Source organism: Macaca nemestrina, chromosome 2 (assembly GCF_043159975.1).
Source record: "Macaca nemestrina isolate mMacNem1 chromosome 2, mMacNem.hap1, whole genome shotgun sequence".
In the NCBI taxonomy this organism is placed as follows: domain Eukaryota; kingdom Metazoa; phylum Chordata; class Mammalia; order Primates; family Cercopithecidae; genus Macaca; species Macaca nemestrina.
The window spans coordinates 11,645,748-11,672,268 of NC_092126.1; the positions used below are offsets into that span (position 1 = coordinate 11,645,748).

Here is a 26,521-nt window from a genome sequence, read left to right on the forward strand (position 1 = left end):
TAGCTGGAGGGCATGCCACGGTGCCTGCTAAACACAACAAGTCTGAGAACCTGGTAAATAGCAATTTCAGGTGTCAAGTTCAAGGGCAAAGGCCTAGCTGGCAATAAGAAGCTAAGGAAATTAGAAATGGATGGGCAGTGAATGAGGCTGGGGTCTTGGTCTACTTTTATTGATCAGGGATCTTATGGCAAAGGTGAGGACTTTCCATCTTCAAGGCACAGCTGTCAGGAAGGCACAAATGTGAGTCCTTGTAAACTGAACTGTGAGTGTACATGAAGGATGTCAGGTTCATTTTATTTTTAAAGAAGTATCTGTCAGTTGGAAAAAGTGCAGATGAGGTTTGATTCTTCTTGGCTATCATTATACAACCTTTGGTTCCCAGTTGAAAGGAAAAAACAAACAACTTTAATATCTTTTCTGAGATGTCATTCTAAGGTGATAACAGCAGGTGGTCTTTCCCTAAAATCTAGAATATGAGGATAACCTGTGGCTTGAAGGAAACAAATCTTTAGGTAATCCATGTGGAGACAGAAAGCTATATCTGAAGGGTCAAGAAAGAGAGAGAGGCAGATCAATTGTGCTCCATTATCAGATAATTAAAACACTCTATGTATTGTTTTAGGAAGTTACAGCATACACCAGCCCCTACTTATCTTCATTTCTCTTCCTCTTCTCACCTCCTTCCTTCTGCCTTTTCCTTCTCCCCCTTTTCCTTCTGCTCCATATCCCCTTGCTAAGCCCCTTTGTTCTTTCCTGAAGGGAGCCTAATATTGGTTTATTTTGTTTCTGTCCTTGAAAAGAGCAGTGAGACTTGTTGATTCTTTTTTCTTTCTTTATAAAGATAAAATGACAGCTGCAATGTAAATTTATTTCTGACGAGAGAAAAGTGCAGTGCAATTCTCTTTAGCATAGGACTTTTTTTTAGTGATGTTCAAAATAGGGGCTTTCAAAATTGTTGTTGTACTTGAGGTGTACCTAGAATCCTCTTTAGGGTAACGACTATGACATTCCTCAGAGGTGAACTCATTTCTGTTACTCATTTTTAAAAACACATCCTCTGTCTTTTCACACTCATCACAATGAGATCTAAAATAGAGGCTCATCGTCACCTATTTAAGGGTTATTTATGAATAACACTGCCTTGAAAAGGCCCACTGGAAATTTGTGTGGAAATTGAAAGTGACACAGATTCAGAAGCCAGGCAGGCACAGAAACTAAGTTAGAGGCCGAAGTGTCTAAGTACTGTAAGTGTGAGACATGATGAGACCCTCCCACCACCCCCGGCCCAGCAGCCCCAAGCTGACAGTCAGATGCTAGGCATGAAGTCCATATGGAGATGTGAAGTGGAAGGGTGGGAGCTCCAAGACTTGGCAGACTCTACCAAACAAAACAAGATCAGTAATCCAGAGAGCATCCTAAATGGTAGATGAGATACTGAGCCCATTCTCCACCCCTCCCTGTATCCAAGCCCTTTGCCAGGTGGCTTGCAGTACTTGCTACTAGAGACAGCAGGTGGGGGCTAGGGGGTTGCCTCTGCCTTGACTATGGGTTTGGCCACATAACTTAATTCAGCTAATGAAATGCCAGTAGAAGTCAGTGTGCCACCTCCGGCCCACGGCCTTAAGAGGCTTTGCATGCTCCCAATTGTCCTCGCCATGAGAAGTGCATGATGTGGCTAGCCCACTAGTTCAAGGAGAGGGCAGGAGATAAAGAGAAGAGAGAAAATGCAATAACAAAGCTGAGTCTGGATCAGTCAAACCTCAGCTGATTTGAAGATGCCTGAGTGAGGGTAAAACATGGCCATTTTTAAAGAACTTCTAAACTTTTCAGCACTTTAAAACTACTTTTTAGGGTGGCTTTTAGGCAACTTTCTGGTGGAAATCTTTGACTGATACAAGCACTGTTCCTAAGTGTCGCCACTTAAAAGGAGAAAATGAGTCAGAGTGACTAGAAAATAAGAACATGAGTACATAAAGGTTTTCTGAAAATGAGAACAAGCCTTGTGTGTGATTGTAAGAAGGGTTAATATTACCCACCATTTTGAATATCCTACCCCTTAACTGAGCCTTGGTAAAGGGTGAGGAGAACTGCAGAACCCTGACTTCCAGGCCATATTGGATGTCACTGATATGACCATACACATAAGACAGATATTGGCGTTTTTTCGGGAAGCAACAAGGATTCCAAGTCTCACTTGTTGCCTATATGCAGTGACGGGCTGATGCAGGTGTTCAAAGACCCAGACCTCGGGCTTCAATGCAAGAACACGCTAAAGGGCTTTAGGGATCTCCAGGGGATCAGCTGAAGTCCTGATTACAACTGTATCATAACCCAACTTCTCCCACTACCCAGTGCTGCTTCCCTTACCTTCTCACAAACACTGTTCCCCAAAGCACTCCTGAATGATCTTCCCGCGTGTAAATCTCTGAGGCCTAGCATCTGTCTGCAGGTACCTGGCCCCATGGCACACCACTCTCACTCAGCTTTCCGGGGTGCTGGGATCTGGAGAAAGGGGTGGGAGAAGGCCTTACCCACTATCATGTGGTTGCAGACATCACAGAAAGTGGGCTTCTTGAAGATGTGATCCTGAAAGGCATGAGCCTTGCCGCCTGGATGCAGGCCAGCCCTGGCGGGTGTGGACGTCAGGCTTCCTGGAGCAGGGAGTGGGCTGGAGCTGGGGCTGATCTCAGCCACCATGTGTGCTTGCAGTTTCGTGTCTTCACTGTTGGTTCGCTGGAAGAAGTTGTCAGCACTTTTGCTCCGTAAACTCTTGGTCTTGAAAGAAAGTGATCGTTTTAGTTTCTGGAGCTGCAATGCAATGACAGAACAGTCTCTCTTACGACCAATGGATCAAGCAGACTGAGGCTGTGGGGGTAAGATCTGCTGTGTGCGCTGCACAGTCCCCACGGACACCCTCAGCCTTGAGAAGGCTCATAAATGTCCCTGTGTGGGTGGGGTGATGGCAGTGCCTAGTAAAGAGGGAATTTCCCCTGCCCCTGCCACTAAGCCAGATGAGCAGAAAGAGGTCCCATTTTGCCCTTGCTTCTGCCCCTGCTCCTCCCCACCTGTCTCCTTAAAGTCCTACCAGTGTGCTGTCAAAGTGTCCCACCACATTGAGTTTTGACATAATTTGCCTTTTGAATTTGAATCATTGGAAATATTAAGTATACATACTCATGGACTCAAAGGCTACATGTGTAAAGCTGGCTTTCTCTCTTATGATCACTTAGCAGCCACCTGTCTGCACACAGCAAAGCAGAAGAGTCTATTGTCTGACTCAAAATCGATCTCGCTAAACTATCCACAGAGCACAAACCAGGAACTCTCAAGTCTGCTTGGTTCTGAAGCATATGGATAAGTAACCTGTGTGTGTGTGTAGGACATAGGACATATTGTATTATCCCTTTGACTTTCTCTGCTCTTCCTGCTGCCCTCCCTCTTGCTTTGGCCATGACAAACTAGACTATTTCTCCTTTGCCTCTGGGGCTTATGAAAAGGCACCAAAACAGGTTTGGAAAAGCACAAGATTCTGGCAGCTCTGGGTTTGAGTTTAATCTACCCCTCTATTCTGGATCCAGGAACTGGAGGATTCTGCACCCTGATGACAGCTTGTACCATGGTGCACCTTGCTCTGTCCATCCCCACAGTGGCCTTCTAAAAGTCTCTCCTGTTTACTGTGCTTTCTCATCACTAGTCCTTAGTACATAGTTTTTCTTTTCACCCAGCAACAGGTCACTTCACCTTTAAGGTGGTTTCTTTTTGTAATTGAATATCCATGGGAGTTCTTTCTGTTGCCTGGAATAAACATGTATGGCCCAAAGCTTCAGAAAAAAGATGCTCAGATATCAAACTAAAAAGCTTCTACACAGCAAAGGAAACTGGAAGAAGCTGTCAGCACTTTTGCTCCATAAACTCTTGGTCTTGAAAGAAAGTGATTGTTTTAGTTTCTGGAGCTGCAGTGCAATGATGGACCAGTCTCTCTTACGATCAATGGATCATGCAGACCCAGGCTGCGGGGGTGAGATGTGCTGTGTGCATGGCACAATCCCCACTGACACAGAGTGAAGAGACAACCTATAGAATGGGAAAAAGCATTTGCACAATATGCATCAGACAGGAGATTAATATCTAGAATATACAAGAAACTTAAGCCTCTCAATGGCAAAAAAAAAAACAACCCTCCAAACAATCCAATTTTAAAATGAGAAAATGATCTGAACAGACGTTTCTCAAAAGAAGACATACAAATGGCTGACAAATATATTTAAAAAGTTCAACATCACTAATCATCAGGGAAATGCAAATCAACACCACAGTGAAGCATCATCTCACCCCAGTTACAATGGCTATTATCAAAAAGACAAAAATGACAAATGCAGAGAAAAGGGAACTCATAGACACTGTTTGTGGGAATGCAAACTAGTGCAACCTCTATGAAGAACAGTATGGGGGTTCCTCAAAAAGCTACAAATGGAACTACCATGTGATTCAGCAATCCCACTGCTGGGAATTTGTCTAAATGAAAGGGAATCATTACACTGAGGAGACATCTGCCCCCCCCATGTTAATTGTAGCACTATTCACAATAGCCAAGATATGGAGTCAATCTATTGGTCCAACAACACAATGAATGGATAAAGGAAATATGGTACATGTACATGATGAAATACTATTCAGCCATAAAAAAGAATGAAACTCTGTCATTTGTGGATGACAAAGATGGAACAGGAGGACATTATGTTAAATAAAATAAGCCAGGAAAAGAAAGTTAAATGCTACCTGTTCTCACTCACATGTGGAAGCTAAAAAAAGTTGATCTCATAGAAGTTAAAAGTAGAACAGAGGATACTAGAGACTGGGAAGGGCAGGGCGAAAGGAGGATAGGGAAAGATTTTTTATATAAAAAAATGACAGCTAGATAGGAGGAATAAGTTCTAGTGCTCTACAGCACTGTAGGATAACTATAGTTAACAATAATATATTATATAGTTTCAAATAGTTAGAAGGAGGATACTTCTGAATGTTCCCAACATAAAAAAATGATAAATATTTGATGTTATGGATATGCTAATTACCCTGATGTGATCACTATACTTTATATGCATTGTAAAATCACTATGTACTCCATAAATAGGTACAATTATTTTATGTCATTAAAAATAAAATCATAAAAGTAATTTAAAAAGAGAAAAACAAATGGTGCTCAGTACTCTTGTCTAATGAGGGTCTCCATAAGTTGGTCAGACTCCCCCGACACAATATATCAGACAAGTTTACGTGGCCTTGCCAAGCCCAACCACCTCTGTCTTAACCCCCTAAGTTCCACTTCAGAAGTCCAGGAAGATATGGTGGTCATTAGTGTTTGGGGTAGACTACAAAAAGCCTGCAGTTCTCTCCCCTTTCCCTTATCCATGCACTTTGCAATGTGAATTTGCATCTCAATCTATCAAAAGTGGAGTCTAGTTTCCCACTCCTTGAATCTTGTTGGTTTCTGAAATTTGACCAATAGAAGGTAGCAGAAGCAATTTTAAGGCAGTTCCAAGCCCAGGCCTTAAGAGGCCTTGCATACTTCTGTCCACCCTCTAGATACCTACTAAACTGCCCAATGAAGCCTGAAGGATTATGAGACACATGGTCCAGTCAATTCCCTGCCACTTTAGGATAGAGTCCAGAAGCAGAGCCACCCTGCTGTCCTGCAGGAATAAGGGAGTCTAGATGAGACCAGAAGCACCATCCAGCTGAGTCCTTGTCAAATTGTCAACGCACACACTCTTCAACTAAAAAGATGACTGGTGTTCTAAGTCATTAAATTGGGTATCTATAGTGTGTACACAACAATAGATAACCGGTACAATGCTGTTCTCTCCACCCTCATGCATGTAGTGGGATTGTATTTCTTTGCCCTCCTGAGGTCAGGTGTGGTTGTGTGAAGCCAGCTCTCCACTTCAGGGAGCCATACAAAAGAGAGGCCCTGCAAAGCCCTCTGAAAAGCCCCACTAGGGCTGCTAATAGGGCATGATCAGCTAGAAAAGGCTAGCCAGAGAAGCTGTAACAACCTGCAGAAAGGTCAGAAACACTGGACCAGCTAAGACTTTTGTCCCTTTCCCTCTGCCCTACAGCTCAGACTAACAGAGGAGTCAGAGCTGCCAAAGAAGGAGGAAGAGGGAGGTGTCCCTGAGTTATTGTGGAGTTGCTTATTGTTGAGGCATAAGCTAGTGTATCCTGATGGATACAGGGCAGTGAGTCCTGAGTCCTTGGAAGCATAGCATTGATTTTGAAGAGGACACTCCATCTCTGAAAAAAGCTAAGTGAGGAGGCCTATGAGAGAATCATTCATTGAGACTGAGCCACATTGAGGTGAGGACCTGGATGCTGCAAAGGAGCAGTGCAGACCCTCTTCACTTCAAGTCCTTCAGGCTGATGCTGGACTGATGCTGGAGGAAGGGAGGCTTACACAGGAGGTAAGACTGAAGTTTTATTTTAGAAGCGCATTTAATACATTAAACTGAACAGGAAGGTAAGGAATCTGCCAAGGTTTTGTCGTGGGATCTGCATCCCAGGGAGAGGTTTATCAAAGTAGACAACATCACATAGAAAAATAAAAATCGTTTTCTCTTTGCTCCCTACTGAGTTCAGATGATTCAATAAATTGACTACTCATGTCTCAAAATCAGAATAACAACCACCCTGACGTGAGAGTCACAGAGGATAATGTGTGGGAGAGCCCTCTGAGAACTCCACAGGATATAAGTGGATGGTGGATGATGGGGGGCAAAAGGGGGAAGCAAGGAGCTGGGAATATGGAGCTGAGCTAAGTGCTTTGCCAGGCAACCTATCTTAATCTTTCCAACCATTTGGTGATGATGCGATTTTACCCCTGGAGAAATGGAAGCTGAGGGTGGTTAAGCAACTTGCCTAAGGTCACACAGCTTCTGTGAATCAAGACCAGGGTTCAGATTGAATCTGCCTTCCTCCAGTCCCCATCCCCATGCTCTTTCCACTGCTGCTGAATCTTTAGAGGAGGGATGGAGCAGTGGAGGAGAGTCACCCCCCACCTCCAGGGAGATGATACTACTTCTGGCCATCAGTGAGGATGTGGAGCAGGAAAGCAAATCTGCTTTTTGGGGAACTATTTCTTTCATTTTATATATTTCAAATTTCTAAAAAAATGATAAAAGAGCATGCCCTGTTTATCAAAGGAAAGCATCAAATGTCACTGCATGGCCTCTGCTGGCAGGACAGGGAAAGTGACAGGGAGGATGCTTACACATATCCAGTCTTGTCTCCCTCCTGTGCTCACGTGCTTTACTTCTCCTTTCAAACCCTTTGTCATATGCAGTGTGGTGTTCTGTGTCCCCTGGAAGTTGATGTATGATGTTCAAGTATGATGCCAGGAGACCTGCCACCTTTTTCTTGCTCTGGGGGATGTGGCGTGGAAATTGTATCAAGCCATTGGACCCTGCCTGCCTCTAGAGCTGGAGAATCTGTTTTGGAAGTCAATGTGACTTATTCAAGTGGGAATCTCAAAAGAAAACCTACAAGTTAAATTAAGCCCTAGACATGAGCTTAAAGGAACATGCTTTCTCTAATTAGCCCAAAAGAGCAGAGGCCGGAAGAGAACATATGAAATGCAGAAATAGAAGCAAACCCTGATCATCACAGATGTCACAAAGTGATCAGCTTCCATGTACCACTGCCATGGCCCAGCTCCATTTTATTTATAATAATAATGATAAAAGACACAGATATTCTTCAGAACCTTACCATGTGCTTGAAACTACTCTATATCATTTACTTCATGTAATCATTCTAGCAACCTTATGGGTAGGGAATCATTCATTCAATAATTCATTCAGGCCGGGTGTGGTGGTTCACACCTGCAATCCCAGCACTTTGGGAGGCTGAAGCGGGCGCATCACCTGAGGTCAGGAGTTCGAGACCAGTCTGACTAACATGGAGAAACCCTGTCTCTACTAAAAATACAAAATTAGCCAGGCGTGGTGGTGCATGCCTGTAATCCCAGCTATTCGGGAGGCCGAGGCAGGAGAACTGCTTGAACCCGGGAGGCGGAGGTTGTGGTGAGCCAAGATCGTGCCATTGCACTCCAGCCTAGGCAACAAGAGTGAAACTCCATCTATATAATAGTAATAATAATATTAATAATAACAATTCAATGAATGTCTACCATGGGTACTGCTCTGAGCTAGGCATAGACCTTGATTTGGGGGCTACGGCAGTAAAAAACAGGATGAAAACCTTCATTTTAAGGTTTTAAGATCTAGTGGGTGAAGATAGACTATAAGTAGATAACCAAAGTGGTAAATAATATAAATTTGGACAGGGAGAGGAGGTACGAAGGAAAATAAGGCCAGAGCTGGGCATTAGAAGGTGACAAGGAAGGTTTCTCTGACCGGTGACAGTGGAACAGAGACATGAAGTGAGTGTTTGAGCTATGCTGGAGAAGAGCATTGTGGGCAGTGGGAAAACCTAGAGCTGAGGCCCCAACAAGAGAGCAAGGGCATGGTATTTGAAAAGCACTGGGAGGTCGGTGCGTCTGGATAAGAACGATGGGGGAGAGAAAGAGCAGATGCCAAGGCTAGTTTCTTGCTGGACCTTGTAGGTCATGGCAAGGGCTTTGGAATTTATCCTAAGGGTGATGGTTTTGAACAGGGGAGTGACAGGCTCTGACTTTTATTTAAAAGGGTCACTCTAGCAGCTGTGTGGAATACCGGCTGTAGGAGGGCAACATGGAAACAGGGAGACAAGTTGGGAGAGGAGACTCTTGCGATAATCCTGATGAGAAGTAATTTTAGCTTGGCCTTGCATAGTTATGGTACGATATGGCTGAATTTGGAGTTGAGTTTTGAATAAGTTTGAAATGCTTATTTGGAATTCAAGTGGGGCTGCCAGTTAGGCAGCTGGATATATGATTCTGGGATTCCAGGGAAAGGTCCAAGCTGGAGTAATACCTTGGGAGTAATTAGCATATTGACGGTATTTAAAACCATGAGACTAGATGAGATCACTACATAGGCAGTGAGTGCAGACACGGAGGAGAAGTGATCTGAGGACAGAGGTCTGGGACATTCCAGTATTTAGAGGACAAGAAGACTGGTAAGGACAAGCAAAGGAACTTGAGAAGGAGAGGCTGGTAGGGAAGGAGAAGACCCAAAGAGAGGAGTGTGTTAGAAGCTGAGGGAGGAAAATGATTCAAAGAAGAGAGAATAGCCAAAAGCATGAAATGAATCTTAAATAATAATGTCAAGTAAGGAGAGGTTTAGGAATTGGTTATTGTATTTGGTAAAGGGAATGTCTTTGGAAGACCTTAATAGTAGCAGATTCAGTGAAGTGGTGAGTGTGAAAACCTAACTGAGGAGGTTTCAGGAGAGGATGGCTGGAAGAAAAGTGAGCAGAGGGAAAAGTGAGCAGAGGTAGTGAACATGGACAGTTGGTTTGAGAAGCTTTGCTATAAAGAAGATTAGTGAAAAGGGGCAATATCTGAAGGGAAATGTAGCGTCCAGGGAGTTTTTCTGTCATAGTTTGTTTAAATACAGGAGCTTACTCCAGCATGTGTTAAATCTGATGATGCATAAGAGAGAAAGCAGCATGCTGGAGCCATGTCCCTGGGTAGTTGAGAAGAAGGATTGCCTTTAGATTGGAGTGAGGCAGGCTGCTGTAAGGAGAAAGATGGAGAAGAGTTGGTGGAATTGGTATTGGCTGGATGTGGCTTTTTCTCTTTTGATTGCTTCTATATTCTCAGTGAATAAAGAAAAAAAAGTGTCTGTCTCCTGAGTCAGAGACAATGGGAGATGGAGGGAGGAGATGTCAGAAGCTGAAAGAGGGAGATGTGGAATAACCATTTCAGAGACAGGGGAGGGTGAATGGACTAGAGCAATGCACAGTGGTAGGATGGGAAGGTAGCTCAGAGGGTCCATTTTAGGTTATTTCCTCATTTTACAGATGACAAAACAGAAAAATGGCAACTTGCCCAAAGTGAAATGGCTAGGAAGTTGCAGAATGAAGACCCTCATACAGACCCGTCTGTCTACAAAGCTTCTAAAGCCAAATGGACTTTCATAAGGTATCCCACCCTTGATGTGCTCTTAGCAAAATTTCTCTGCTTCGTGTGTTTTATTTTCTGGTGCCTGCCGGAATTTCAGCAATAATCCATGTGGTTGCCAGGTTGAGCAACACTACTTCTATGGCAATTAGTCAGGGAATGCAAAAATTGGGAGTCATGAGAGCACTGGGAACACAGAGAATTGCAGCCTGAAGGTGAATGCAATAGCAGGTGTATTGATTTACCAGCCTGTTCTGCAGTGGCACATCAAGTTAATTAACCAGTGTGCACTTGATTGTTTCTGCCAGGATCTAAAGTCCACGCTATATGGGAAAGGGGTGGTTCTGATGCAAAGAGTCTGCCCACACAGGCAGTAAATTAGGAGGCACAGTCACCATATCAACTGTTTCCTGCCCACTGACATTTAACCATAAAGTCGGTTGCCACTACACAGTCATTTCCTTGGCTATTTAACACTGTACCATTAATGCACTGACTTTTACTTCTGGATTGAAATGAAGTCATCAGGGAACCTTTGACAAGCAAATGCTTCCTCCTTAATGCTCACATGTGGTCTATATCTTTGATTTTTAAATGGGCATTTTTTTTTAACCTGTTAACTTTTCTAAAATAGTTGTGTCTTGTTCAATGAATAAAGAGCATTGAAATGCTCATTATTTCCATTTTTCTGAGAAAATATTAAACCATTAAATGATGACATCTAAGAATTGAGCACATAACTGTCATATTGTGACCCAATAGCCCTCGCGCATTGACTCGCGAAGCCAGCTCCCTTCACACTCCAGCCGCCATGCAGATTCACCTCATCTATCCCAAGTTTGGCTAATGGTGTAGTTTGTCAAAGCACTTTCCACATTCACCGCGAGCATTTTACATGTGAACTCAATGGACAGACAGTGAGCACTGGGGGTCTTTAGACATGTAGTGTTTAGTATGAGGATTAAATTTCTCACCAACAGTTTTTCCCCACTCACAGCTTGGTTTCTTTTACAGCAAGTACAATACATTCCAGGTACTGATTTGCTTTAGTTTGGATGGTGACTTCAAAGTTGAAATATTCTTCTTACATCTACCTGGCTCTGTCATAGCCAGCTCCAAAAACCAGTTATTAGTGACTGTATTGGTAAAGCAACAGTTATTAGATATGATTGACTGCATGCTCTGCCGCTGATGAAATGTGTGGTCGTGGGCAAGTCTCTCAAGCTCCTTGTCTTAGGTTCTAACAGTAAATATAGAGGATGTGCTCAGTGGCTGCAAAGTTCCCTTCCAGCTCTGAGAATTCAGCATGGTGAGAAAATACAAAAGACTTTAAATGGTCTCCAGTTTTAGGAAGTCTAAGATCTAATTCTGGAGAAAAATAGCAACGCATAAAACTTTCTGAGGGTGACACAGCCCTATATTTACATTAATAAGTGAAGCTGAGTGTTTTGATCACTGCCTACTCTAATATGTCAGAAACAGGAGCTATCAATGGAGGCTGAAATAGTCAGAGGCATTCTTTCAAACCCTGAAGTATGAATCAACGTTAGAACATGTAATTCAACTGTTTAAGTGTTCTGAAGGCCTCCCTCAGTTCTAGGTTATACCAGGTTCCTTACTGTGGGATATGGGACCCTTCCTGCTGGATTGCAGCCATCACCTGTCCAGTATTATTTCCAGGCATCCCCTCCTGCACCCCATGCACCTAGATACACTAAGAGCATGCCCCAGTTTTCCAGTGATACATAAACCTTAAGTGCTTTGGTTTGTTCTTCCTAGGAGGTCTGTGTCTCATTCAGTGTATCTGAAGCATGCCTGGTTCACCTAACTTTCACTTCTCTGTGGAGTCTAGCCTGGCCCTCCTTGCAGGTGGTTCTGGACGCTCCCTCCTACATGACCCCAGTGCGCCGCATGTGCGATGTGTTACCACCCTTCCTACCTCCTGCTCTGGGGCTCTCCTGCAGACCATGAAGCCACTTCCAACAGGAAGCACAGTGACTGGTACATAGTAATGATATACATTTACTACCAAGTAGTTATTGTACTCTTATTACACACCAGGCTCTAGCCTAAGGACTTTACATGGGTTGCCTTTGGATTGTCAAGCTAACCCTATGAGGCAGGTACTATTACTGTCCCTATTTTATGGATAAGGGGAGGGTGGTAGAAAGAAGTTAAATAATGTGCCCAAATCTTATAGATTGAGAAAATGGGACCGAAAGATGTTAAGTGGCACGCCTGAGGTCCATAGAAGATGAGATGCTTTGAGATGCTTAATAAGCGACAGTTTTTTTTCTTTGTTTGTTTGTTTGTTTGTTTTGAGATGGAGTCTCACTCTGTCACCCAGGCTGGAGTGCAGTGACACAATCTTGGCTCACTGCAACCTCTGCCTCCTGGGTTCAAGCAATTCTCCCTGCCTCAGCCTCCTGAGTAGCTGAGATTACAGGCACCCACTATCACACCCAGCTAATTTTTGTAGTTTTAGTAGAGGTGTGGTTTCACCATGTTGGCCAGGCTGGTCTTGAACTCCTGACCTCAGGAGATCCACCTGCCTCGGCCTCCCGAAGTGCTGAGGTTACAGATGTGAGCCATCACGCCGGACCTAAAGCAAAAGTTTTAAGGCTCCCCTTGTGTGCAGAGATAGAGGAGCCTTTCATACCTGAGGAAGAGACACAGTGAAGGTTTGGCGGTCAGAATGGCTTTGTTGCCCTTCCAGCTTTGCTGGTCTCCAGCAGTGTGAGTGTAGAAAGTTATTTAACTTCTCTGAGTCCCAAATTCCCCATCCATAAAATAAGAGTAATAATAGGTTCTCTGCAGATTTGTTGTGAGGATTAAATAAAATGAAGCATCTAAAGTATCTGGCAAGGTGTCTGGCACTTGAGGGCTACTTCATAACTCTGACTTCTCAAAATCCCCACCGCACCTCTGCCATATCTGGTAAGGCATGTGGATGCCAGTGTAAAAATACAGGGCGATTGTATCACCTTCAGAGCTGATTCAGAGATTCCTCTTAGGAAACAGAACTGTATATATTCAGAAGAAATACTTTGAGAAGCTACCTAGCTGGGGAAGACGGTTCCAAGGACCAATCTCAATTTAAAAACAATAGCCCTTTGTTCTACTGAATACTGAGAAGAAGTGAAGTTTGCAGATTTAAGGTGTGAGTTATGAGATGACAAGCAGTAATAGAAAAGGAGTTGGGGGTGAAGGGAGGCTGCCATGAGGGAGTTGTGCCAGAAAGAGCAGGGAGAAAACAAATTCTGGGTTGGTATGGAGGCAGAGATTTTTGAGTAAGAGAACTACTGATGGAAGTGTACTTTATAAACCTCTCTCCCTTTTTCTCCTCAAATTCTTCAGTAAATTCAGTACATTGCTCATTGATATTTTGGGCAAGAGGCTTCCTTTTCAGGGAAAATGAAGAGGTGAGTTCAGAGAGATAGGACCTGCGTTATAATGGATTGTATGGCAAGTTTCAGAGCACGCTCCTCAGACCTGGAATCCTGTCAGAGAGAGCCCCTGCCTGCCCAGTGGCATTGAGGTTGCAACTGAGAGTATGGGTTCTGAGCCATCCAGCTCCTCAGGCAGGAGTCACGCCAAGCTGTCTGATGCCATGGCCATCAAACCCAACACGGGTGGCAGTGGCCACTCCCCACTCTGCATTCCGAGTTGCTGCTCCTGTTGTGATGTGACAGTGGGGAGAAAGTGTACAACCCCAGGGACCATACTGGTGTTTCCCCCCAAGAAAAAGAGAGTGCTGAGCCCTAGGAAGGTCAATGAAAGACAGAGAAGATGGAAATACGATGGCTGGTTGGCTGTCTAAAAGGTAGAAAAACTGTGTTGAGAGCTGTGAGGATTTTACAGTATGGACCTTTCTAGATTCCAATTTATACATCAAGTAGTTCTAGAGATTAAGTGATGGACAGCAGAACAAAAGGATTTACATTCAGTACTATGCTAGGTTTCATTTATCAAGTACTGCTTCTCATAATGCCTTGCAAATAGTGGGTATTTGCTACCGGCTGAATTGTATCCCTCCTCAAATTCTTATGTTGATGCCTTAATCCCCAGTACCTCAGAATATGACTTTATTTGGAGATAGGGCTTTTGCAGAGGTAGTTTAAAATGAGGTCATTAGGGTGTGCCCTGGTCCGATCTGATTGGTGTCCTTGTAAGAAGAGGAAATTTAGACACACAGAGGAAAAATCATGTGAGGACACAGTGAGAAGGTGACCATCTGCAAAGCAAGGAGAAAGGCCCCAAAAGAAACCAATACCTTGATCTTGGACTTCTAGCCTCCAGAGCTGTGAGAAAATAAATTTCTGTTATTTATGCCACCCAGTCTGTTGTACTCTGTTATGGCAGGTCTAGCAAATTAATATAGTACTCCATAAAATCTCGCTGAGGCAAATACTGTGCTCCTAAAACATCAATTGCAATAAGAAAGAGCTGCACTGAGGATATTTCTAGTATTTCTACTGTTGCACAGGCAAATATATCTAGCATGTGCTCCACTGGTTAATAAAGATGGAAACCTGGGTAGATTATCTTGTCCATGCTGTATTGTCTGGGACATCTTCTCTCACATATGTTCCTGGAGACCTGCTGCTCATTATCTAAGTCTCAGCTCCAATATTGCTTCTAATGCTCTGCTTCAGGCCCTCCCCGACTCCTCCACATAGAGCTCAATATTCTATGCATGCAGGTGCCCTATCATTCTACCATAACCTGCAGCAGTACGTCACCACAACTGACATTCTGCATAGTCTTACTCTATACACTGAGGTCAAGGACTATTCTTTTCATCTTTGGATCTCCAACATGCAGGTACAGGTTTTGGCATAGGATAGGCATTCTATGTTTAGTGAGTAATTGAATGAATGGATTGCCTGCCTTACATGTTTGAATTTCCCACATTTAGTGGGAAGAAAATGACAGATGAAGCATCTCTTCAATCTTCTGGCCTAGAACAATGCTCTGGCCTAGAAGACTCCTTGAGTCCTCCTTTATCTCATCTTGAACCCCATTTTCTACCAGTAACCAAGGCTAATCTCCCTTTCCTTAAAAATATCTCCTGTATTCATCTCTCCTCTCCAAGACATACCAACTCCAACCCTTTTCACCTGTATTATGACTTCCAGTTTCCCTTTATAATATATTCTTGCAGTCTTATCTTCCAGCAGCCTGGGTCAGGCAGGGGCCAGATTCAAGAAACCAGGTGAGTACATGAGGGTATCAAGCCAGTATAGTGTAAGGAGTTGGAGCAGAGTGAAACAGATAACAATGTTCCTATGGACCCTGTGGCCTGAAACCAAAGGCAGAGTTATACAACTCAATTCCAAGGAGGCAAGGAGAAGTGGGGGCACATACTCAAGATTGAAGAGCTACCATGGTGGCCAGGCAATATCGAAGAGTGTGTTCAACCCAGAAAACAAGTGTATAGCCTTGAGATGGCCCAAGGACATGCAAGGGGAGGAAGTATCTTCCACGTTACATATGTTACCTCTTATGGACAGAGAGAGAGAGACTGTGAAGGCTCTGAGCAGGTTCCAACCAGTTCTCCACCACTCCCAGGCCTCCTCCTGCAATGGACAAGGCCTAGATGGGTGCAGGAATCTTGGCAGTCATAAGGAATATCTCCCTGTGGTCTCGCACCGCTCATGTGTTCTCTGGGGCAGCACAAGGACCAGAGGTTCATAGTGGGACCTGGGAAGGTCAAATGAAACAGTTGGATTATTCTAGAGAAAGGCTCCTGAATTCCTGACTGGTGTGTCCTTGAAGACCTCTAGGAAGCAGTCCTCCAGCTTACTTTCTCATTTCACAGACTCTAAGTTAGTAAAGGGCATAGCATTTTATCTAGTTAATAGACCTCAAACCTTGGAATCATCCTTGACTCCAATTTCTCCCTTCCTCTTCATATTCAGTCGATTGGCCAATACATTAGTCAATGGGACTTTCAAAATATATGCAGAATCCACCCACTTCACACTACCTCTACTATCATCATCCCAATCTGACAACTGGTCTCACCTGTACAACGCCATCCTCAAGGTCTCCCTGACTGAATATATTAACTATATTCTATTTCTGGCTCCATGCTCCATACTTCCTTCAAAGTGGCCAAGAGTGATTACTTAAGATGGAAGTCAGACCATTTTACTACTCTGCTCAAAACCTTAGCATAGTTTCTCTGTAGTTACAATAAAATCTAACGTCCTTTCCGTGATCTGACCTCTGATCATTCTTACCATTCTCCTTCATCACTCACTCTGCACCAGTCCCTCTGGCCTCCTTGCTGATCACAGACACACCAGAAAAACTGCTATGTCAGGGCCTTCACCCCTGTCGTTCTGTCTTCCTGTAATCCTCTTCCCTTCCCAGGGTCTTCTTACTTCTCATTTCCTTCAGGTCTCTACTTGAAGGTCATTCACAAGAGACTACCCCTGATGCCTGTGCTCTATCCCCATTTCCTCTTCAGAGCACTTATTACTATTTGATTTTGTTTCTTAACTTTTTATTTTGAAGACTTGTAAGCTTATAGAAAATCTGCAATCATAGTTCCATGAATGCTGGTATACCCTTCACCCAGATTCAACAACTATCAACATTTTGGACTATTTGATTTTTATTGTTCTTTCTGACATCCAGATATTACCGTGATTTGTTGTTGTCATTGCTATTGTTATCATCACTGATCTGTTTGGGAATAAACTGCAAGCATCAGGATCTTTTATTCCCAAAAACTTCATTCATTCTATCTCTCTCAAGAATAACCACATTTTAATGTAAATACAACATAGTAAATTAACATTAATGTAATACATGAATGCAACTCATACCCAAATTTTACAAAGAAGAGCTCTAAGGGGCCTCAATCCCAGCCCACTCTGGACAAGCGATGAGCAGAGCAGAACTTGAGCAGAACTAATAACACCTTTCATAGCATTAAAAACTCTGCTTCAGCATCTAATCTAGGATTATGCATTCTTTTAGTTTTCAGGTATTTTTATTCTCTTTTGTTTTGAAATAGTGTCAGCTTTTCGTTGTTTTTTGTGACATTTTTAAAGAGTACAGAACAATTGTCTTGTAGAATGTTCCCCAGTGTGGGCTTGCTGATGTTTCTTCACAATTCTGTCAGGTTACACATATTTTTGGTAGAAATATCACAGAAGTGATGCTGTGTCCCTCCGGGTACATCATTATCAGGAGGTATATGATTTCTTGGTATGTTCATTTTTTTGTTTCTTTGTTGAATATCTGCTTCACAAGCTAGAAAGTAGTTTCCACAAAGGTAGAGAATTTTCACTGCTCTACTAACCCCTGTCTCTCAGAATCTCCAACTGAGCCTGGCACATGTTAGATGCTCAATAAATATTAGCTGAAAGACTGAATCTAGAATCTAGTGAATCTAGAAGTGAATCAGGTGAATCTAGAAGTGATTGACTCTAAAGCCCAGGTATCCTTAACTACTAGATGAACTGCTTACCACAGCATCTCCCAGAGAATTCCAGAAAAATGTCCCTATCCTACATATTGTTGAGCAGTAATAGCATGCCAGGCAGCCTGTAGACACCTTGGGGAGACAGAACAAAGCACATAAATGGCTCAGAGCTCTTTGGCACTTACTTCTGAGGCTGGCCCAGAAGGGACACTGCATTAGGGGCCTGTGGCCATCCTGGTTGAAGGAGAACTTGCAAAGATTTCACATACAAGAATTCATATATGATGCATATTGGGGTGCGAACGAAGGTCGAGGTGTTTCAGAGGCTCACAGTGTTCTTCATGGAGTCACATTAGCCCCACATTAGCATGGAGGAGGTTCTGCTCTGCTCATCATTTATCCAGAGTGGGACATGATTGAGACCCCCTAGAGCTCTTGTTTACAAAATCTCCTGTGGACTTGGAAGTGAGAAAGGTGGAGAGGAAAAGCAAGGTGGAGGCTAACTGAAAGAACAGACCACAGCTCATTTTCCCAGCACAGGTTCTCAACCCAAGGGTTAGGCCTTAGCTGGGGCGATCGTGGATGGGTCAGGAAGGAGGCTGTTGGTGGGGATGAGTGCAAGGGCAATGAATTAGCTGTCACATTTACATTTTGCTTTAGATGGATTAGATTTTTAATACCTAAAAATGAGACCCTTATGACCAACAATGAAAGCTGAGACCTTCCCAAAATGTTGTCGAGAGGCGATGAACAGAATTCCAACCAAGCAACCATGTTAGAAGAGTGTGATGAGAGAAAAATAAAGCTAATAGCTGAGGGTAACCTTCTGAGTTCAGCCCACTTAATAAACTAGTGATCCTATCCTTATTTAAAAACTTGTTTTCGTGTATGTTATATAATTTGATCTTAAACTTAGTGGTGGGGTTAGAACTTGAACCCAAGCTTCTAAGTCACATCTGGAGACCTTTCCTCTAGTCTGGTTTTGCTTTTCTATATTGTATTGGCTCCAGAAAAATCTATGGCTTGAAAAAAGTAGCTAACAGATTAAGACAACAATTTATATGCAGAATACTTTGTGTATTTCAGACAATGTGTATAATCCTTGACTTTTTATTTTCAAACCACTGCAGTATGCTGCTAAAGCTACACGTTAGATTTACAGGAACTTAGTAAATGGATTTTTATTAAATAGCTTGAAGCTTTAAAGGCTGCTTGGAGAATTACAGCAGCAAGTACAATCCCAACTCTGTTTAGAGCCTCATCTGATGCTTTCCTTGATTTTTATAATCTATCTAGCAAGAGATAAGATAAGGGCAGTTTCCTTTGCCAAATGAACAAGGGAGACTTTGCTTCCTCCTGATAATTAAGAAAAACCCTAGAGTTAGATTACATCAAGTGAGAAAAAGAAAACTACGGTTGTTAAACATTAGCTATTAGGTGTCAGAGAATTATTCTGAATTTTTCAATTCAGGAGGGCTCTGGATTCCTTTTATCTATGAAAGAGCAACCCAGTAATACCTTATCTGAAATACTCTTTTTTTGTTTTGTTTTGTTTTTTGTTTTTTTGAGAGAGAGGGTCTTGCTGTCACTCAGGCTGGAGTGCAGTGATACAATCTCAGCTCACTGCAACCTCTGCCCCCCTGGGCTCAAGTGATCCTCCCCCTTCAGTTTCCTGAGTGGCTGGGACCACAGGCACACATCACCATGCCTCACATTTCTTTTTTGTATTTTTGGTAGAGTCAGGGTCTCACCATGTTGCCCAGTCTATCTTCAAACTCCTGAGCTCAAGCCATCCCCCTGCCTTGGCTTCCCAAAGTGCTGGGATTACAGGGATGAGCCACCACTCCCAGCCCAGAGTATTTCTTTTTCTGACATTTTCTTTTAAAATAATATTAGTCATAAAGAAAAGTTGCAGGATAGAGTTCATACACACCTTTCATCCAGCCTCCCCTGCTTAACACCTTATATAACCATAGTAAATTGATTACAACCAGGAATTTAACACTGATATAAAACTATCAACTCATTTACAGATCTTAGTAGAATTTTGCCTTATCAGAATTACTTGTCTCACTATTGTCCTTTCTCTGGTCCAGGATCCAATCCAGGATTCCATATTGCCATGAATTGTTATTTCTTTAGCTTCCTCCAATCTGTATCAGGTCCTCAGTCAGTCAGTCTTCCTTTGTCTTTCATAACCTTGAGCCTTTTGAAGACTACTGGCCAGTTATTCTGTAGATTGTCTTTCAAGTTGGGTTTGTCTGATGTTTTCTGATTATTATATTAAGGTTATGTATTTTCATAAGACTAGGACAAAAGCAATATGCTCTTCTTAGTTCATCATATTAGGAAACACCTGATGTCAACATCTTCCATTACTGGTGATTAATTTTTGTCGCTGGGTTAAAGTAGTATTTGCCGGGTTGCTCCACTGTAAAGTTACCCCTTTCCCCTTCGTAATAAATATCATGTGACTATAAGACTTTTAAAAAAATCATCCCAGACGTCATTTCAATATGTGACTATAAGACTTTGAGATGGCAAATGTCCTGTTCGTACCATACACTTGCCCTCTAATTTCAACATCCATTAATGAATTTTGCCTGCAAACTTATTACCTGTGGTCGGCCTAATAGTGGTGTTCTATTTCTATTAGTCATTCTAGTAGAAATAGAAAAAAAAGAGGAAAAGAGCTCGATAATGTGTTAATAAGCCTGACAACATCTTGTAGCAACAGATAATTGCTGAATGTGTTAAGCAAGGGAAGAATTTGCTCATACTTACATATTTGCATCCTATAATATTAATAATGATACATACATGGTAAACAAAATATAGTACAAAAAAAGAAACTTATAAAAAAGTAAGTCTTCTCACATCAGATCTCTAGTTCAACTGAGGATAAAACCTCTATGAACAGTTTCTTCTTCCAGCACTGTTCTGTCTGTATGCCTATGTATAAGTGTATAGATTGCCTCTTTTAAAAAACGCACATCTAATATACAATGTATATTTTTCTGTATCATGATTTTGCATTTCATAATATATACTGGGGATGTTTTTATTATATATATCTAGTAGCATGGGAGATTTAACTCATTTCTTTTTTTTTCTTTTCTTTTCTTTCTTTCTTTTTATTTATTTATTTATTTATTTATTTATTTATTTATTATTATTATACTTTAAGTTCTAGGGTACATGTGCATAACGTGCAGGTTTGTTACATATGTATACCTGTGCCATGTTGGTGTGCTGCACCCATCAACTCGTCAGCACCCATCAACTCGTCATTTACATCAGGTATAACTCCCAGTGCAATCCCTCCCCGCTCCCCCCTCCCCATGATAGGCCCCGGTGTGTGATGTTCCCTTTCCCGAGTCCAAGTGATCTCATTGTTCAGTTCCCACCTATGAGTGAGAACATGCGGTGTTTGGTTTTCTGTTCTTGTGATAGTTTGCTAAGAATGATGGTTTCCAGCTGCATCCAGGTCCCTACAAAGGACACAAACTCATCCTTTTTTATGGCTGCATAGTATTCCATGGTGTATATATGCCATATTTTCTTAATCCAGTCTGTCACTTATGGACATTTGGGTTGATTCCAAGTCTTTGCTATTGTGAATAGTGCTGCAATAAACATACGTGTGCATGTGTCTTTATAGCAGCATGATTTATAATCCTTTGGGTATATACCCAGTAATGGGATGGCTGGGTCATATGGTACATCTAGTTCTAGATCCTTGAGGAATCACCATACTGTTTTCCATAATGGTTGAACTAGTTTACAATCCCACCAACAGTGTAAAAGTGTTCCTATTTCTCCACAGCCTCTCCAGCACCTGTTGTTTCCTGACTTTTTAATGATCGCCATTCTAACTGGTGTGAGATGGTATCTCATTGTGGTTTTGATTTGCATTTCTCTGATGGCCAGTGATGATGAACATTTTTTCATGTGTCTGTTGGCTGTATGAATGTCTTCTTTTGAGAAATGTCTGTTCATATCCTTTGCCCACTTTTTGATGGGGTTGTTTGTTTTTTTTTTTTGTAAATTTGTTTGAGTTATTTGTAGGCTCTGGATATTAGCCCTTTGTCAGATGAGTAGATTGCAAAAATTTTCTCCCATTCTGTAGGTTGCCTGTTCACTCTGATAGTAGTTTCTTTTGCTGTGCAGAAGCTCTTTAGTTTAATGAGATCCCATTTGTCAATTTTGGCTTTTGCTGCCGTTGCTTTTGGTGTTTTAGACATGAAGTCTTTGCCCATGCCTATGTCCTGAATGATACTACCTAGGTTTTCTTCTAGGGTCTTTATGGTATTAGGTCTAACATTTAAGTCTCTAATCCATCTTGAATTAATTTTCGTATAAGGAGTAAGGAAAGGATCCAGTTTCAGCTTTCTACTTATGGCTAGCCAATTTTCCCAGCACCATTTATTAAATAGGGAATCCTTTCCCCATTTCTTGTTTCTCTCAGGTTTGTCAAAGATCAGATGGCTGTAGATGTGTGGTATTATTTCTGAGGACTCTGTTCTGTTCCATTGGTCTATATCTCTGTTTTGGTACCAGTACCATGCTGTTTTGGTTACTGTAGCCTTGTAGTATAGTTTGAAGTCAGGTAGCGTGATGCCTCCAGCTTTGTTCTTTTGACTTAGGATTGTCTTGGCAATGCGGGCTCTTTTTTGGTTCCATATGAACTTTAAAGCAGTTTTTTCCAGTTCTGTGAAGAAACTCATTGGTAGCTTGATGGGGATGGCATTGAATCTATAAATTACCTTGGGCAGTATGGCCATTTTCACGATATTGATTCTTCCTATCCATGAGCATGGTATGTTCTTCCATTTGTTTGTGTCCTCTTTTATTTCACTGAGCAGTGGTTTGTAGTTCTTCTTGAAGAGGTCCTTTACATCCCTTGTAACTTGGATTCCTAGGTACTTTATTCTCTTTGAAGCAATTGTGAATGGAAGTTCATTCATGACTTGGCTCTCTGTTTGTCTGTTACTGGTATATAAGAATGCTTGTGATTTTTGCACATTAATTTTGTATCCTGAGACTTTGCTGAAGTTGCTTATCAGCTTAAGGATATTTTGGGCTGAAACAATGGGGTTTTCTAAATATACAATCATGTCATCTGCAAAGAGGGACAATTTGACTTCTTTTCCTAACTGAATACCCTTGATTTCTTTCTCTTTCCTGATTGCCCTAGCCAGAACTTCCAACACTATGTTGAATAGGAGTTGTGAGAGAGGGCATCCCTGCCTTGTGCCAGTTTTCAAAGGGAATTTTTCCAGGTTTTGCCCATTCAGTATGATATTGGCTGTGGGTTTGTCATAAATAGCTCTTATTATTTTGAGGTACGTTCCATCAATACCAAATTTATAGAGCGTTTTTAGCATGAAGGGCTGTTGAATTTTGTCAAAAGCCTTTTCTGCATCTATTGAGATAATCATGTGGTTCTTGTCTTTGGTTCTGTTTATATGCTGGATTACGTTTATTGATTTGCGAATGTTGAACCAGCCTTGCATCCCAGGGATGAGGCCCACTTGATCATGGTGGATAAGCTTTTTGATGTGCTGCTGAATCCGGTTTGCCAGTATTTTATTGAGGATTTTTGCATCGATGTTCATCAGGGATATTGGTCTAAAATTCTCTTTTCTTGTTGTGTCTCTGCCAGGCTTTGGTATCAGGATGATGTTGGCCTCATAAAATGAGTTAGGGAGGATTCCCTCTTTTTCTATTGATTGGAATAGTTTCAGAAGGAATGGTACCAACTCCTCCTTGTACCTCTGGTAGAATTCAGCTGTGAATCCATCTGGTCCTGGACTTTTTTTGGTTGGTAGGCTATTAATTATTGCTTCAATTTCAGAGCCTGCTATTGGTCTATTCAGGGATTCAACTTCTTCCTGGTTTAGTCTTGGAAGAGTGTAAGTGTCTAGGAAATTATCCATTTCTTCTAGATTTTCTAGTTTATTTGCGTACAGGTGTTTATAGTATTCTCTGATGGTAGTTTGTATTTCTGTGGGGTCGGTGGTGATATCCCCTTTATCATTTTTAATTGCGTCGATTTGATTCTTCTCTCTTTTCTTCTTTATTAGTCTTGCTAGTGGTCTGTCAATTTTGTTGATCTTTTCAAAAAACCAACTCCTGGATTCATTGATTTTTTGGAGGGTTTTTTGTGTCTCTTTCTCCTTCAGTTCTGCTCTGATCTTAGTTATTTCTTGCCTTCTGCTAGCTTTCGAATGTGTTTGCTCTTGCTTCTCTAGTTCTTTTAATTGCGATGTTAGAGTGTCAATTTTAGATCTTTCCAGCTTTCTCTTGTGGGCATTTAGTGCTATAAATTTCCCTCTACACACTGCTTTAAATGTGTCCCAGAGATTCTGGTATGTTGTATCTTTGTTCTCATTGGTTTCAAAGAACATCTTTATTTCTGCCTTCATTTCGTTATGTACCCAGTAGTCATTCAGGAGCAGGTTGTTCAGTTTCCATGTAGTTGAGCGGTTTTGATTGAGTTTCTTAGTCCTGAGTTCTAGTTTGACTGCACTGTGGTCGAAGAGACAGTTTGTTATAATTTCTGTTCTTGTACATTTGCTGAGGAGTGCTTTACTTCCAATTATGTGGTCAATTTTGGAATAAGTGCTATGTGGTGCTGAGAAGAATGTATATTCTGTTGATTTGGGGTGAAGAGTTCTATAGATGTCTATTAGGTCTGCTTGCTGCAGAGATGAGTTCAATTCCTGGATATCCTTGTTAACTTTCTGTCTCGTTGATCTGTCTAATGTTGACAGTGGAGTGTTGAAGTCTCCCATTATTATTGTATGGGAGTCTAAGTCTCTTTGTAAGTCTCTAAGGACTTGCTTTATGAATCTGGGTGCTCCTTTATTGGGTGCATATATATTTAGGATAGTTAGCTCTTCCTGTTGAATTGATCCCTTTACCATTATGTAATGGCCTTCTTTGTCTCTTTTGATCTTTGATGGTTTAAAGTCTGTTTTATCAGAGACTAGTATTGCAACCCCTGCTTTTTTTTGTTCTCTATTTGCTTGGTAGATCTTCCTCCATCCCTATTTTGAGCCTATGTATGTCTCTGCATGTGAGATGGGTCTCCCGAATACAGCAGACTGATGGGTCTTGACTCTTTATCCAGTTTGCCAGTCTGTGTCTTTTAATTGGAGCATTTAGTCCATTTACATTTAAGGTTAATATTGTTATGTGTGAACTTGATCCTGCCATTATGATATTAAGTGGTTATTTTGCTCGTTAGTTGATGCAGTTTCTTCCTAGCCTCGATGGTCTTTACATTTTGGCATGTTTTTGCAATGGCTGGTACCGGTTGTTCCTTTCCATGTTTAGTGCTTCCTTCAGTGTCTCTTGTAAGGCAGGCCTGGTGGTGACAAAATCTCTAAGCGTTTACTTATCTGGAAAGGATTTTATTTCTCCTTCACTTGTGAAACTTAGTTTGGCTGGATATGAAATTCTGGGTTTAAAATTCTTTTCTTTAAGAATGTTGAATATTGGCCCCCACTCTCTTCTGGCTTGTAGAGTTTCTGTCGAGATATCTGCTGTTAGTCTGATGGGCTTCCCTTTGTGGGTAACCCGACCTTTCTCTCTGGCTGCCCTTAAGATTTTTTCCTTCATTTCAACTTTGGTGATTCTGGCAATTATGTGTCTTGGAGTTGCTCTTCTCGAGGAGTATCTTTGTGGCGTTCTCTGTATTTCCTGAATTTGAATGTTGGCCTGCCCTACTAGGTTGGGGAAGTTCTCCTGGATGATATCCTGAAGAGTGTTTTCCAACTTGGTTCCATTTTCCCCCTCACTTTCAGGCACCCCAATCAGACGTAGATTTGGTCTCTTTACATAATCCCATACTTCTTGCAGGCTTTGTTCATTTCTTTTTCTTCTTTTTTCTTTTGGTTTCTCTTCTCGCTTCATTTCATTCATTTGATCCTCAATCGCTGATACTCTTTCTTCCAGTTGATCGAGTTGGTTACTGAAGCTTGTGCATTTGTCACGTATTTCTCGTGTCATGGTTTTCATCTCTGTCATTTCATTTATGACTTTCTCTGCATTAATTACTCTAGCTATCAATTCTTCCACTCTTTTTTCAAGATTTTTAGTTTCTTTGCACTGGGTCCGTAATTCCTCCTTTAGCTCTGAGAAGTTTGATGGACTGAAGCCTTCTTCTCTCATCTCGTCAAAGTCATTCTCCATCCAGCTTTGATCTGTTGCTGGCGATGAGCTGCGCTCCTTTGCAAGGGGAGATGCGCTCTTATTTTTTGAATTTCCAGCTTTTCTGCCCTGCTTTTTCCCCATCTTTGTGGTTTTATCTGCCTCTGGTCTTTGATGATGGTGACATACTGATGGGGTTTTGGTGTAGGTGTCCTTCCTGTTTGATAGTTTTCCTTCTAACAGTCAGGACGCTCCACTGTAGGTCTGTTTGAGATTGCTTGAGGTCCACTCCAGACCCTGTTTGCCTGGGTATCAGCAGCAGAGGCTGCAGAAGATAGAATATTGCTGAACAGCGAGTGTACCTGTCTGATTCTTACTTTGGAAGCTTCCTCTCAGGGGTGTATTCCACCCTGTGAGGTGTGGGGTGTCAGACTGCCCCTAGTGGGGGATGTCTCCCAGTTAGGCTACTCAGGGGTCAGGGACCCACTTGAGCAGGGAGTCTGTCCCTTCTCAGATCTCAACCTCCGTGTTGGGAGATCCACTGCTCTCTTCAAAGCTGTCAGACAGAGTCGTTTGCATCTGCAGAGGTTTCTGCTGCTTTTGTTGTTGTTGTTGTTGTTGTTGTTTAGCTGTGCCCTGTCCCCAGAGGTGGAGTCTACAGAGACAGGCAGGTTTCCTTGAGCTGCTGTGAGCTCCACCCATTTCGAGCTTCCCAGCGGGCTTTGTTTACCTACTTAAGCCTCAGCAATGGTGGGCACCCCTCCCCCAGCCTTGCTGCTGCCTTGCGGTTAGATCGCAGAATGCTGTGCTATCAATGAGGGAGACTCCGTAGGCGTGGGACCCTCCCGGCCAGGTGTGGGATATAA

General features: G+C 42.2%; 1 protein-coding gene across 1 annotated transcript in view; it reads right to left on the bottom strand.

The window, feature by feature from the left end:
- LOC105470901 (SH3 and cysteine rich domain) overlaps nucleotides 1-26,521 on the bottom strand; it is a 175,296-nt gene that overhangs the window by 107,505 nt on the left and 41,270 nt on the right. The window contains exon 2 of the mRNA XM_011723198.2: nucleotides 2,532-2,808. Within this exon, the coding sequence (XP_011721500.2) occupies nucleotides 2,532-2,808 (277 nt within the window). The remainder of the gene's footprint in view (nucleotides 1-2,531; nucleotides 2,809-26,521) is intronic.